This window comes from Heliangelus exortis, chromosome 4 (genome assembly GCF_036169615.1).
Source record: "Heliangelus exortis chromosome 4, bHelExo1.hap1, whole genome shotgun sequence".
In the NCBI taxonomy this organism is placed as follows: domain Eukaryota; kingdom Metazoa; phylum Chordata; class Aves; order Apodiformes; family Trochilidae; genus Heliangelus; species Heliangelus exortis.
The window spans coordinates 17,271,283-17,287,135 of record NC_092425.1 but is presented as its reverse complement, the minus strand read 5'-3'; the positions used below and the strand labels follow the sequence as shown (position 1 = coordinate 17,287,135).

The following is a 15,853-nucleotide window of genomic DNA, read 5'->3' as shown; positions in this document are numbered from 1 at the left end:
TGTAAGTCCAATAATTGCTGCAGAAAACAGCTATTTGGCAGTCCTCAAAACAACTGAAGGTTCATATAATACAATTTAACCAGGGTTAGATTTCTTAATAAGCATTAGAGGAGACAGATGAAACCTTTCTCCAGTTAAGAGCCATCTATCAGCCTTCCTTGCTGCAGAAATTCTTATAGCCTATGGTCAGCTGTGTCTGTGGAGCTTAGGATACGTTCATATGCAGCAAACTATTAATGAAAGACAAAAGGCAGAGGTTAAATAAGGTTAAATAAGTGATCAAAAGACATATTTTCTGTTATCAGATCATAAGCTATCAAAAAGAGCTTTATCACCATTCTGTTACAGAACATTAAAAAAAAAAAAGACAAAACCACAGCAAAAACCTACAATAAAAAAATGAATAGTCTTAGTCATCCCAATACACACAATACACACATTTTGATCAGTTTCGAGCCCTTTCATAGGTATATAAATTGCATATTTTATTACATTTCAGTAGATATATGAAAATTCTTATGGTATTACCATTTCCATCAATGCAATCACGGTACTCTGTTTTGGCATTTAAATTTATGAATCTATAAAATTAACATTATAAGAACTCATACTGGAAATTGGTTACAATAGTGAGAGTATCTTGTGATTTATTAAAAATGTAATCATGTTTTTTAGCATCTGTCTACTATATAGTAATAATAATATCCCTATTTAGTAGAAATGGAAATACAGACAATTATATAATATAAAGTGTAAAAAATCAGAGGAATACAGTTGGAAATTTGTAATAATTTCTTTGTTTTGTTTATGCTGATTGATTTAAAGTCAAATGAGAACACCCCTGAAATAACAGGGCCCATATGACTTACTCTAAGTATAAATGATATAGCTAACTACAACTAACAAAGGACTATTCTTCCCTGAATTCCCTTTGAACAAGTCAGGAACAAACAAAGATTGTGCTGTTTAAACTGTCATTCTGTCAAACAGAATTACTACAAAATGGACGGGGCACTAAAACCTATTGCAAAGCAGTGAGCTGGGGACCTGAAACATTTCCTATGGGCTCAGAACTTTAGAAGTCTGCTGTCTCTCCCTCAGTGCCCTCCAGGAGTCTCTTCAAAACCACTACCCTGAGATCCAGACAGTGGTCTGAAAATACTGCTCCAAAGTACTTTCTTCCCCTCTATTTACCTTTTCCTTCTGTACTCTGATAGGTCCTTTGCATGTCCCCAGTGCTTCGAAAGGGAAAAATGTTATTCCTGTTCTCCCACTGAGCTCCTGGCTTATCACCATCCCTTCCACTCCTAATTCACTGCTCATCCACAGGTCATTTGTACTCATGGGAAACCAGAGTGTCCTAGCACAAAAAAACCAAAACCAAAACAAAAAAAACCCAGGGAAGTCCTGTAGAATCAGCTAAAATTTCTGCTGGAGAAGCAGGAGAGGGAAGGGAGCAGGTCTCCACTCCCCTTCCAGGCTCCTCATTCTCTGTAGGGGGCAAACAGACTTGGGTAATTTAATGCCTTCAGTGCCTCTCCAGCACTGAAAATAACACTGACACACCAACTTCACAAAAGAAAACAGAGGTTGATTTTCAAAATAATTCACTTGAAGGGATAGCTATGTACTGTTTTCCCATAAAGGAAATTGGTATTTTTAGAAATGAGCTAATATGTAAATCTTGTTCCCTAATAAAAGACTCTGTCTTGGCAGTTTATGGAACAATAAACATCAACGGCTTTGAGCTTCATTTGTTCCTGGTCTCACAAAAGATATGCGTAGCAATTTATAAATAAACTAACACAGCAAAATTTGGAGTGCTTATAATTTTCACCTCACAGGTTACTGGAGGCATTTGCCTTTGCCTCTTGACAAAATCTGTCTTCCAGCTAGAATTAAGATATTTTGGTTGCCTACACAAAAAGAAAACAGATGCTACTGTGTCTGGGGAGAATTCAGAATGTGATCTTGCATGTCTTATTTCTAAGGTCAATGTCAATTCATTCTAATGTCAATGCATATACTGAACTCTGCTATTATTTTAAACAAACTTAACTTCCTTTTTCTTACTTATGTCTCAGATAAAAGATCTGTTTCCCATATTACTGCCAGAGTTAGCAACAGAAATGTGGGAGACATAATGACTGTCAGATGCAAGAACTGCTGGCAGCCATTGCTCAAAGGCAATCACCTATAATCCAACATCTTGAGAGAGTACCTGCAGACATTGTCTTGCACCTGGCTGAGTTCAGTGCTGCATTAAAAACCTGCATGGGGCAATTCAGCAACCCTACTCCATGGAGCTATAAACATGGCTTTGTGTGCAACTATATTATTTTGGAACGCACGCCCATGAGGTCCAAGATCTTGGTCTCAGGCCTGGAAAGGAAGCATAAGAGCCAGGTGCCCAATGATAAGGCAAGGATAAGGCTTTGGCTGGTGAATGATCTACTTTCAGTATGGAAAAAGCCCAGAGAAGAGCAAAGATAATAATCAGAGATCCAGAAAACTAGACCTAGAGAGACTGGAAAAACTAAGATAATGCACTTGAGAATGAACAACGAACTCATCGTCTGACATTAGAACTCAAGTACATGAAAGATCTCCAAGTGTACATGACAAAATATAAACATGTTAAATCTGTGACAAGAAAGTTTCTGTTTAGATATAAGAATCATTAAACATAGAACATTGGCTTTATATAAATTCCTTCTCAGCCCCTTCTTTTCATGCTTCTAGTACACACTACATTGGCAGCTTACTTTTTTTTCATAGTGGAAGCCAGAAAAATCTTTTCTCCTCAGTTCTAATGGGGTCCTATTCCAAGACAGCTAGAAAGTCAGAGTTATTCTCCATAGGCAAAAAATCAGAAGGTACATATCAGCAGGGGAAGGTGCTTCCATGCCATGGTTAGCTGATCACTGACTCTGAAAAAAGAACCATGGGCACTGAAGGGGTAAGGAAGAAAAACAGTGTTACACTGTGGAGTAGACCCTGTAGAGAAAGGGTAAAATGACACACACAAACACACACACCTTTCAAGATTACCAGTAAACTTGAGCTAATCAGCATGTATGGAGCTTGCGTCATTGTACAAATTTGGAAGGGCACAGAAGGGTCCAAAAAAAATAAGGTTTTGCCTTTATTCTTTCTTCTGTTGGAAGCATTGAGACTTTAGGTAGTTAATAAGTCATGCTTTAAAAAGAAAACAACAAGCAAACAGAAGGGAATGCAGAGGTCACTCCCATCTTTATGATTGTAAACAGTACGAAATGCAAGAGCAGGACACTGGTTTTCTGTCTCCTAGGTGTCACCAAATTCTGCATGAAAGTTCTGCTAAAAATGGCTTGAAAATACACAATTAAAATTAGAAAGAATTATGTTAGAAGGGTAATTACTTTTTCTTTTTCTTCACGGAAAATTGTTCAGACATGATTTTATAATTTTAAAAGCTAACTAATCTATATCAATAACATGCTGATAGCATTAAATAGCACACTCATATGCATTGACCAGCATAGCTCTGTCTTCTTCTTGGCCACCATCCCAGTCTTTTTTATGTAAAGAAATATTACATTCATGTTCAGAAACTACTTAGTTTTCTAATTACTGGTAGTTTTGGTAAGCCACTCTATTAATCTGTCCCAGCATATGGGCACGTAGACTGTCAAGCTCTAAAGTTAATACTTGTGTGAAGTAGCAGGCTAGCAGCTCTAGAAATACTACATTCAAGATGTTTATATTATTATGCTAACCATGAAGCTCCCAGTGTGAAAGAAAGTTGGAAACCTAAATTTCAACAGAAGCAGAAAAACACAGCTAGTTTGGCACTGCCACATGAACAAAATCAGTTCCTTTTAGCCCTGGGATGCATCAGTCACTTGCAACACACAAGTGAAAAGTTGTGTATCAAACTTGAATTTACCCAATTCACCTAGTACTTACTAGGTATCTAGCAGAACTTGACAAGAACCTACAAGAACTTGACTAATTCCTCAAGTGACTCTTGTGAGTTTATAAAAATTATACAAGCAGTAGCTTTTTAGCAACAATAGCTTTGGGTTTTCTTTACTTGGAGAGGTTATACTCTCTGTAATTATCTCTTCTGAACTGGCTTGCAGAGAAAATATACTGGATGTATAGAACCTCTACTGTAGCAAGACAAACCTCTTTTAGGGCACGGCTCTCCAAGGTCCAACCAGGTGTTCCAGAAGAAACTCACAAATAGTGCTCTGAGTCTAATGCTCTCAGGGCTGAGCAGCCTGGATCAGTGCTATTGCTCCAAAAGCAGCCTCCTCCCTGGCTTCCTCAGGTGTGAGCTTTATTGGCCCCCCAATCCTGCTCATGGGCAGTAGGGGCCCACCCTAATCAGGCACAGGTGGGCTTAACACAAGCTCATGCCCACTGCCTGGCAATTAGTGCCACCTGGTTGCCTCATTTCACTACACTCTACTGTGAAATCCCACCAAGGGCAGGAGAATATGACTCAGTATATACATATCTTCACTCATAGTGTCAGGATTTGTCATTGAAACAAATCCTGAGATTTTCATGTTGCCATTCGTGGATGGCAGTTTGCAAAAGTTATTGTTAATCCCACTATTGTTACCTCCACTAACCATTTTCTACAGAAAATAGCTTGCCAAAACAATAAATCAAGACTTTAAATTACACAGACTCATACTGGTTGGAGGCCGCTTCTCTGCAAAATAATGTCTTTGTATCAAACATTCCTGTAGCACAGTTTAAAACAGTAGATTATATTCAGTTTTTTTAAAAAATAGACTGCTTGTGAGAGTGTTTTATGAATATGTTTATAGGCAGAAATCAGCCGTAAAAGACATAGGCTATAAAGCACTGGGAGCTATAGAATAGAAATCATTCTTCAAAGCACTTTCTAAACTTTAGAAAATGATCATAAAATTGTAAAAGTAGTTGTCAAATTTGAAATGCAATCCTAGCAAAGACCTTCTTTGCACCAACATGTTGTAAAAGGTATATATAAATACAAAAGTAAGGAACCACAGGAAAAGTATTTCTGATAGAATGTCAAATTCACATAAAAGAAAATACTGACAACAGCTTGTATAATAATAATATTTTAGATATGTAATTCAACAGAAAATGACAAATAATCTTGCAATTTAACATACAAATGGCTACATTATGATCTCACATTACATCCAAGGTTAAGAGTGTGTGGTGCAAACTAAGTGTGGTGCACGCATTTCTTACCTAATTTCACTCCTTAAGCATGTCCAAAATTTTACCAAAACCTGAAGTGTTCCCTATTACTCTGAGACCTTAGTCCTATAACCTTTGCAAGATTTTGCCAAAGTGGCCTTGCAGTGGTGGAATGATACTATTCCTATTTTATATACAGAAAACTGAATACAGGAACTAAAATGCCTCATCAGAGGTTAGCAAGTTGCTTCTACTTCCTTGGTGTTTGCCAAGCTGTTGTTCTGGTCTTCTGCTAAAATTACATGATTCTTCACCTTTGTCTCCCTTCAGGGAGATCTGGAGATCACAGCTCTATATCAGAAAGCAGACAAGGAACTCTTGGAGAGTAAGAAGCCGTCACATGCCTGTGCACCTACATGCACCTTTTCCAGATAGGTGATAGAAATCTTGGCATCCAGTAAGAAGCACATTTCTCTCATCAGTTTGGATTTCCATCTTGAGTTGCAATTCAATAGCAATGCTGTCAGGTCTCACCTGCACCCTGCCCTCCCTCCTGTATGATAAAGTTATATTATAAAACTCCTCCAAGGAGCTGTGCACCCCTTTTATACTAGAACTGACCTGTGCTATAAAAATCCTCTTGATTATTTTCTGGCTTTTCCAAATAGGTTTTTGAGTTGAATTGTTGCTCTTTTCTTGTTTGGTTAAAAATAAGTTGCTGCTTGCTTGAACGGACACTGACGCCTGTTTTCAGACTGGGCATGGGTAATAACATGAATTGATATAATGTACATGCTGCCAGGAAATAAACTGCAGTCATCCCAAGCAGGTTTGAGCATATCAAACCTCTGCTTTAAACTTTCACAAAGCTTTTAGCTGAGACAGGCTATTAAATCATATAAAGTGACATGCTGTGTATCACAGTCCATTATAGTAACAAGGTTACCCTATTAGTGTAAGTGGCAATCACTTGGGTTAGGCAAACTTCTCTAGAGTGCTTGCACCACAGAAAGAAACAGCCACACAGCAGCATGTTCCTACAACCCAAGCCCTCATGTCCCACATAAGTGTATACTCCCAAACCTCTGCCATGTCAGAAAAACAAACCAGTGAGAGATAATAAGCTAAGGTGATCCTTGCCACAAAGGAGATAAACATCTCTGGTCATCTCTGCTTATAGACTAGAAAAACATTTTCCACGCTATTTCAAATTCGCTGAATGATCATTGACCCTGGGAGCAAGACAGTGAGCATCATCATGACATGATGGTGATTTCACTTCCAACAATACAATGGAACATCAATTTCCTTTGTGTCATTTACACAGCCCTGGATGCATCAGAGGAAAATAGCATGAAGAACAGAATATAGAACATTACATTTTGGGGTAGTCCTACATGAACTGCAAGAGAAAAGTCACTACTGCTGTGGCAAGCTGCAAGTGTGACAGATCAGGCAGATGCAGTATAAGGTTTCTGTTGTTTCCATGGCACATAAAAAAGGGAAATCAACAATGAGTTCACCAATTCAGTTTCTGGATGAGAAGACACCATGTAGGGGTGAAGTCCAATTTCTATACCTCTAAGGATTCAACGTATCCCAGAAAAAGCAACACAGATCTTTCAGAAAAATAACTACAGAAAAAACTTTTTCAGAAAAAAAAGCTATATGAGATCCACTTATGGAAAAGTTGTTAAACTTTTCTAAACATTACAGTGAGCATAGAGTAATGTCCAATAATTGACAGAGCAGCTTTGATTGAAAATCAGCTATATTTCAGCTATATTTCATATAGCTGTTCAGTGAAACCCATGGACAACTTGGTGTGGCCAGCAACAAACTACATGTGTACCAAAATGATACATTTTGTAGAGGAATACAATCTGAATCCAAATGCAGCTATAAATTTTTCATGTGACTCCCTGGTTGATGCTAGTTCATCATCTGTACCTGAATCTGTCACTGGGCAGGCTGGAAACTGGAGTGTTATATATAAATGTATATATATAAAGCTACTTGTCATGAACAACTGCAGAGGTTCTGAGAATGGGTGTGGGTGTACATTAGGAAAAGCTGAGTTCTGGAATGAAGCTCCAGTTTCTGTCACAGCAAAGGGTGGAGACAATGCCTGATTGGCACTCCAGGAGTATGAACCATAGACCATGCCCACACTAACACCACAAATGGATGAGAATGTCTAGAAGATGTCTAGACTGTTCACAAGAGGGATTCTGAACTGAAAGACTGTGTTCAGATGGCCTGGAAAGCAGTAGAGTACCTGCCAAACAACAGCCACAGTGGTAATTAAGTAAAAAAAAAAAAAAAAGAGAAACACCATAGCTCAGTAAGGTCCAAGTTACTATCACACCAAAAGCCTACCTGACAACACTTCAGTTTGGTGTGTCAAGAGCAAACACTCTGCTGATGTCTGCTGCAGGAGTATTTTCATCATGTGCAGATGGAAAGCAAACATATTGTTCAGATAATACAATGGATGACCTTAGATTTTCTGTAGTTTGATCTGGTCTTATGTACATTATTTCTTAGGCTGATGTGACCTTTTCTGCTTAACAGAGATACTTAGTTGGCATTTTAAGTGAGGGGAAAAAATCATCAGCATAAATTTTGGATTACACTCCTTATTTACTGGTATTTTACTAAAAAAGCTGGCAATTTTCCAGTTCATTAAAGATCAGCTCAGCTCAGATGCTGCTGGCAAGATATAGAGCTATTAGGATACCAATAGTAAAATATTTAACCTAAAGAAAAAAATCCCTACTGCTTAGAAAATAACATCATAATTACTTACAAAATAGCAACATTATAATTATGGCACTGGCTGAAGCCATATGGCACTGAAGCCATTTCTAGTTTTAGTGTATATGCACCTAAAGATAAACTCTTCTAATTCCATAGAAGCAGTTTTGGTCAGTTAGGTTACTGAGACCTCAAAATAGTTTGTCAAGTTTACCATACTTGTTGCAATCAAGGTATTAAAATGCTTGAAGTGACAACAGGAAAGGCCCTAGGGGAAAACCAGCACTGACTGAATTAGAAAATAATTCCTCCCCTAAGCAAAATTCATATTGATTATTCAAAACACTTCTGAACTCTTGCCATTCTAGACAGAGCAAAGAGATTGTCCTAGCTCTGCCAGCCTTCAAGCCTGCTGCCATGTGGAAGGCCAGACAGGGTGGCCCCATGTGCAGTGCTGCTTTCCCACCTGCACTGCTTTGTTGTGGATCCTGTGTGGGGGAAACAAAGGAAGACTCTCACTGATTTGTGCAAGAACAGGAAATCCTTTCCACTTTTCTGGTGAGAATAGTACTCAGATTACAAGAGATTTATAGGTTGTCGTTCCTTGGGGAGCCATTCATCTGTGTGTATTACAAATACAGGCAGGGTGAAGAGGGTATCAACTGCTGCCAAGGCTGATGATAACTACGGCTCACACAAACCCACCACATCTTTTCTGTGGCACAAAGACTCCCCTGTTCTGGAAAGTGCCTCCTCTTCAGGCCTGCCTTCTCTTTGAGAGATGCATACTACAAACTGCTAATGTGTGAACCAGATAATAAACAACACCATAGCTATGCTGGCAATGTAGATGTTTTACTTATACACAAAGTTTGAAAAATGAACAAAATTGTAGGATGTACTAAGAGACTTTCAACAAGCGATTTGAAATTACAACTGCTCAGAGGAAGCAGGGAGACTTGTGGAAGAGCAATGGAGGTTCTAGCAGCTTTAGAGTGTTATCTGATTGCACTAGCTGCATCTATGTTGTGGAGTGGTCACACTGGCAGCTGATGGTAAGTACTTCATCAGCACTTCCACAAATGCAAAATGAAGACTGATGGGCCTAGATGGAGATAAGTAAAAAGGAACAAGCAGAATAATGACAATAAGCCCACCAAATGCTGAAATTACCTATTCCCTATAAAGAGCTGGCCATGCCATGGATATAAAGGTCAATTTCTGCATGAATTAGATTTGTTACTTCAAAATACTGTAGACTTCGGGCCAGAGACACAGGGTTTTTTGTTGCTATTTGTTTCCAGTTTTTGTTTTGGGGATGGGAAAATGCTGAGTTTTTAAACTGGTAAAACTGCAGCATGGAGTTTCAGTTAGGGCTACTGACAGTATTGGAGCCAGTCCTGCTCCTAGCCCTGCTGGGATGCACACTGTGTGACAGACCTGGAGATTCTGCCACATTGAACCATCTATGTCTGTCTGTCCTCTCTCTGATGATGTGGATTAATCCTAGCTAAAAAAGGGTCTGCTTTTGTGAAATAAGATCATTCCTACAAATGAGCTGATCTACACAATACTGGGATTGGAGTCTGGCTTATAAAATTTATTTACAAATCAGCTTGACTCTGTTTGAAAGCCTTCTGCTTAAGTTACAGCAATACATATACAGTTACAATATCAATAGTCGTAAACTAAGCATCCCCTGGCAGAATGTGGACTCAGCTATTGATGCATATATTGCATCTATCTCCAACAAAGAAAACATTAAAGTCTACTCAGGGAATGCTGTGTTGAATACACAGAATAACTGTAGTCACAAGCACTCCTTGTCCAAAGTAAGTACTCTCCCTTAACTACAAGTATGTGCCTGTTTCTTTTAAGTAGAAACACTGGGGATGTTTTGTGGGGAAGGTTTGTAAATCCAGACACAGCTTGTGAATTTTGCAACTTGTTGCCCTGGTATTTTTCAAGTTTTGAGGTTTTATAAACCTGTATAGAAGCCGATTGCTTCTGCTCCCTTCTATTAGTACAAAGTGGCCTACATGGAAATTTCAGGGTCTGGAGTCTTCTGCTACAGTTACCTGCTTTGCTTTTTTTGCTTCATATTCCCACTCTCCCCTTTATTGCTACTTACTCAAAGGGGTCACTGGGATCAGCTCTCTGGAGCTCTGGAGGAATCGGGATTCTTTTGTAGTACATTTCCCAGTCAAAAGCTCCTCGCATGGCGTCCCCCGCCTGTGCCTCGTAGCCAAAGTGATTGTGGTCAATGACATCGATCATAGGACACACGATGGTTTTGTGGTTTAGTGCAATCTGGTCTGAAAAATGAAAGTAGAAAATAGGAAACGGCATGTCTAGTCAAGCCATCTATCATATTGCTGAGAAGTGAATCCCACAGGTTTTCTGATGTTTGAAGATTGCTTGCTTTGTTCCCTACGGCCCCCAAATAATTTCATTTTTCAAACGCGTACCGAACCTTTATCTAAAGTGGACTTAATGCAGTTGGGCAATGATTAGAAGAATTTACAGTTCTTTAAAGGGAGGCATATCCCTGTGAGACCCACAGGAGTCCAGTCATCTATATCTCTGTCACTTTGCTACTCTGAGCTGTCCCCATTCTGTCAGCTACGGAGCAAGTCAGCAAGCAAAATGTAAAAATACTCCTTCAGCTGTGGGGAGTGTGTATGGCAAACTCCTGTGAGAGAGATTTGTGTTCCTAAATGTGAATCTCAACAGTTGCAACCACTCGGCTGCTGTTCCAGTGGCTCTAGTGTGCATCAGCTTTGAGATCAAATGCTACAAATTAAAGGCAAACTCCAACATGAAGAACAAAACAGGGCTTGTGTTTTTTTTTGTACTGACCTTTGAGACATAAAGAAGGTTTCACAGTATTATTCTTACTCATCTATTTTCTAAAGAAAGGAGTTTTTTTTTGCCTTTTTAAAAAAAAACACATAGAGCTGTGAGGCTAAATCAAATTCCCATCTCTAATAGAAGGGCAGTGTGGGCCTGAATCTGCTTTGGTGAGTCCTATTGCTTAATCCCTGAGAGGTCCTCAGAAAAGAAAGTAAACTGAAGAAGACATTCCACCTGCAAGAACTAGGCAGAAGAACAATGATTTGAAATGAGGAACTACAGGGAAAATTTGTAGCTTCAATGGCAAAAAGGGACAGTAGAAAAACTATTGATGGACCCTTGAAAAAACAAAATCTCCACAAATTCCAAGTATAATAAAGCTTTTCTCTATACTAGCTTCTAGACTAAATTATTTACAAAATATAACACATTGTAGGACCTATGTAGAAAACTTGTTTTTAAGGATTAGTTGTCACTAGTGCTTGATAATATCCTAAAAAAAAATTAGAGGGCTGAGTGTGAAACATACACTTAGCTAGGAAGGCAGGTAATACCGCTGTAATGATTAATACAGATTCTGCTTCCTTGCTCCTGAAAGACTGAAATTAAGAAAAAAAGATTATTTCAGCAAAACATCTGTAGTTTTCACATTTATTCTTGGTTTTTTAGAGACTACCCAAATAGGGGTTACAATGATGACTGCTAGTGAGAAATTACTGTGTCTGGAAGTTCAGCAGTTTTTTACATCCTTATTCTTTAATAGTGAAATAAATTTAAAGCACAGGCTCCCACAAAATTCTATGAAATTCATTGCAGACATAATAGCTACATTACTCGTGCTATCGCCTCATATAATTATATTCACTGGTATACTGTGTAGTGTTATCTGTAATCATTATGCAAAGACATTTTTACGTAGTGTATTTCCTGTGATGTTCCTACTAACAGCTACAGGGTTTATAATAATCTGTCTCTGATCCCCCCCTTCTACATTGATTGGAGGAGACAAACTAAATGGGATTGATTTGGCTGGAGCAGGTCAAAGGGTGGCTTATAGTACATTAGCATCCTTCTCTTGATCTTCAAAAGCTTCTGCCTTTAAAGAGTCTGGTGGACTGGAAATTCTGAGTTGCATGCAGAGATAGCCAAGGAGAAAATTACTTGTGAAGTGCCCAAACTCTTTTACAAGTACAATGATGCTTACAATGATGTCTCTTGTGTGTATCTGCACAACCAACTTCTCAGACTTTTGAAGCTGTGCACACCAAAAGGCACAGTAATCAATCACTTAGTAATCAATGTACTTAGTCTTCCCCACTGGCAATCATGCATCATATACATGTTGTGGAGAGACAACTATACCTAGCAGGTGTCTTCATAGCATCATACAAAGCTAGAACAGTTATGGTTGGAAGGGACCTTAAAGATCACCTAGTTCCACACCCCCTGCCTGGGCAGGGCCACCTCCCACTAGATCAGGTTTCTCAAAGCTCCATTAACTTGATAACTTGCTATGCATCATCTAATCATGATATAAATATAAGTGTTGGTCATGTAAAAAAATCTATTTTGGAAGCCTAGCTCTGGCATCCTATGGCACTAATGATTATTCTCCATCTTCCCTCTTCCTCCTGCAGCAATATCAGCAGAAGGAAAAATGAGCCAGGATCTTTCAAGCTGTTTTGCTCCTCAGTTCCCTACCTTAAACTTGCAATAACTGCAACTTCACACTAGACTCTCAACTACAGCAGCTGGAGCCCAAGTCACATCTTTCCTTTTGCTAACTTGATATTACTGAGGAGTAACAACAAACAGCTGTGTTTGCCCACATTTTCACATAACTACAGCTGTCTGCTAAGTGAACATCATGCAAAACTCTGAATGGTTTATCTCAGTTTAGAAACCCATTTAAAATAAAGAAACAAACTGAGCTTAAAAAAATAAAGAAAAGCCATCTTACACCTGTTCATAAGAAAAGAAAACAAAAGAGTGTAACTGAAAACTGTGATCCAGCTCCAATGCCTCTCTCAACAAAGACTGACAATCTTCATTCCAGAGAACAGCTGAACTGGGAGTCATGGGGACTTTTCATTACACATAGCATTTACAATAAGAGCTAAAATAGGGCACCTTCAAAGCAATTAATATCCAGTATATCCTTTGCTTTGAATGACATTCAGTCAAATGCAGTGTTCAGTGAAGCAAAAGACAGATCTTTAGACAATACTTGCAAAATTATATTAACGTCACTATCATTAATAGCAAGGTGTCATCTGATTTCAGCATAGCAAATATTTGCCATCTAATGATTATGAGACAGTTCTTTCATCCTTTTTGGAAAAAAAGGGCACAGGACATCTTAACTACACTAGCTGTGTAGTCTTTCTCTATTTGTCCTTCATCCTCTACTCTTTCTTTCATAATAGATCTACTGATCCTGGGCTCCAGTTTTTTTCAAGAGTAACTTCTCAGTCCTCTGGCTGGTTAGCTAAGGGTATTTCTACTGTGCATGGAACAAGAAAGATCTCATTCCACTTTAGAACTAAGAAGAAGTGCGACTTGGTTCCTGATGAAGCTTCTTTCATCTTTCCAGTTTTCTGGCTTGAGGCTGAGGGTTCCCATCATCAGCTCTATACCCTGATGCAACCTAACTGCAATTATGAATCCTTTGTGACCATTCCGTTTATTTTTGAGATTTTAGAGGGTGGTACCCTCTAGATACCATCTGATACCTAGATGTACCTTCATTTTTTGTGAAACCATCTCATGGTTTCACAACTTGCAATATTCTCATGTCTAAGTTAAAACATAGAAGACTTATGTCTCATCTACAGTAACTTAGCAGAAGCTTTCAAGAACAAGAATGAGAATCTTGAGATTTCTGTCATTAGTGGCAATGCATCATGGTGGGGCAAAACCAGAAAGCAGAGGAAAGGTGGCTGTAGAATATGCTACCTGTTTCATGGTGGCATTGGTGAAACCAATGGTTTCATTGGTGAAACCAATATGTTTCATGGTAAATAGTCAGGGTTTCTTGTGGAAGGTTTATTGAAACATATATTTCCCTCTGCTCTTTTATGCCATTTGGGCTTTAAGTGAAGACACAGAGGTTATCTTAAAAAATGCTGATGTTGTGATTAAGGGCAAAATGGTAACAAGGGGAGAGACTATGTATATGTGCATGTAATTTTATACTGAAGGTAGAAAGGATTAAAATTTGGAATTTTGTACATTATCTCGTTACAAACTGAAAAAAATCATAGTTGCTAGGTTTTTTTGGGTCTCAAGTGGTAGCTCATTAGCAGAACAGCATCTGTTCTTGCTATAAATGCTTTATCAGCTCATTGTGTGGCCAAACTAGTCCTTGCAACAAAATTCAAGAAACAATAACCATAAATTGGTGAAACCCTGTCATGTACTTACAGCATACTTTTTTAATTAATACAAATTTCTTTGATAGTAAACTCAGAAATTTTCTTTTGTTTGTTAGCAAAAAAACATTCCCATTTGCAAAGCACATACACTTTGCATGTAGCCAGGTAGGAAACGGGACATTGTTTCCTGAAGTTAAATCCTAGACTACAACAATTGATTTTTTCCATTCCTTTGACTAATGGTGATTTGCCAGATGCAGCTGGAATCCAGCAAAGCAGTCAATAGCAAATCATTCTTACTGAGCTGCCTGTTGTGAATGCAGTTGTTATTGGATTTAACTCTGAAGTCTTGTATACATTTACAGCAAAAGCTGTTTTAATGGAATGTGGAGGACTAGGAAGGAGAATAATACCTGCATAACAGAAGTTTTCAGGTATATCGTAAGGGCATGGCATAATACTACATTTAATAGTGTATTTAGCAGTAGTAATAATAAAATAAATTGTAACTCTAATAGACCAAAATGGTATTTCAAAATTTTACTAGCTCTGTAGTCACAAAATGGAGCTGCTCTCATTTATCTGAGTTCTTTCTCATCCTGGCTATTTAGACACTGCAGCAGAGCTCTAAACACTTCCATACAGTGTAGGTCCCGCTTACTGTGGGACATGGCTTTGATTGCTTAACCTATACTCTATGCTCTAATTTTAATGGCTGATGAATGCTCATACACTTACTAAGCAAGGGAGGGAGCCAATTCACGTTGACTTCGCAATGGGAATCCAGAAATGTCAAGACTTCTCCTCTAGCCAGCGAGGCTCCTAGCAGTCTGGTCCGAATAAGCCCTTCTCGTTTCTTGGTTCGTACAATTCTCACTTTGGCAAAACGGACCATGTATTCCTCCAGCTTCTCTTTTAAATGTTCTAGAAAGAAGGGCAAAAAAAGCGTCAGTGGTGCCAGGCCTGAAGGAGCCAACAGAAGGACAGGTTGGCATGCAACCTGCAAGCAGCTTATCTACTTCCACCTCTTGTCACTTCAAGTCCTCCAAACTCTGCCACAAATCCTCCCTGCGATGGTTTGGAAAGCGCATATTCTCTGTTTTATCACACAGAGGAAGACACTCTGGACCTTTTACTGCAGTTGCTACTGGCAACCTGCCATCCACAATACGATCGTGGCCAAAACTACTGCAGGATATTCATCCATCCTCTGGTTCCTGCAGCCCAAGGCCAGATAAACATTCTGACATGCCATGTCATAAACAGTGTCCTTTCCAAGTGGGCTTCCTATATCAAGTAATTATGAAGAACTATTCATGGAAAGCAAATCCTTAAAGGTAAGCATTAAACTAGCATGATTAGAGTGTTTTTGTAAGGGGAAAGGAAGCAGACGTGAAGGAAGATCTTAATAGCTGGATAACAGTGTGAAGCAAACAGACAGCTTACTTCCTAATAAAATTAAACTTCAAATATAGAGCAGTTGATAAGATTCTATTATCTGCATAACCTGGCTCTGATTGCATCACAAAACAGCACCTCTGGGAAATTTTTTCTTCTGACTAGAAACACACACTTAGTTTCATAAAAAAAACCCAACAACAATAATAACTCAACAGTTTTGCTTCTTCCTAAATACATCTACCACAGAAATACTGATCTTTCGCCTTTGATACACCACCTCA

At 38.6% G+C, this 15,853-nt stretch overlaps 1 protein-coding gene across 1 annotated transcript in view; it reads right to left on the bottom strand.

Annotated features, from left to right (window-relative positions):
- GALNTL6 (polypeptide N-acetylgalactosaminyltransferase like 6) overlaps nt 1-15,853 on the bottom strand; it is a 449,783-nt gene that overhangs the window by 69,842 nt on the left and 364,088 nt on the right. The window contains exons 5-6 of the mRNA XM_071743188.1: nt 14,910-15,095; nt 10,076-10,259 (exon numbers count right to left, since the gene is read on the bottom strand). Of these exons, the coding sequence (XP_071599289.1) occupies nt 10,076-10,259; nt 14,910-15,095 (370 nt within the window). The remainder of the gene's footprint in view (nt 1-10,075; nt 10,260-14,909; nt 15,096-15,853) is intronic.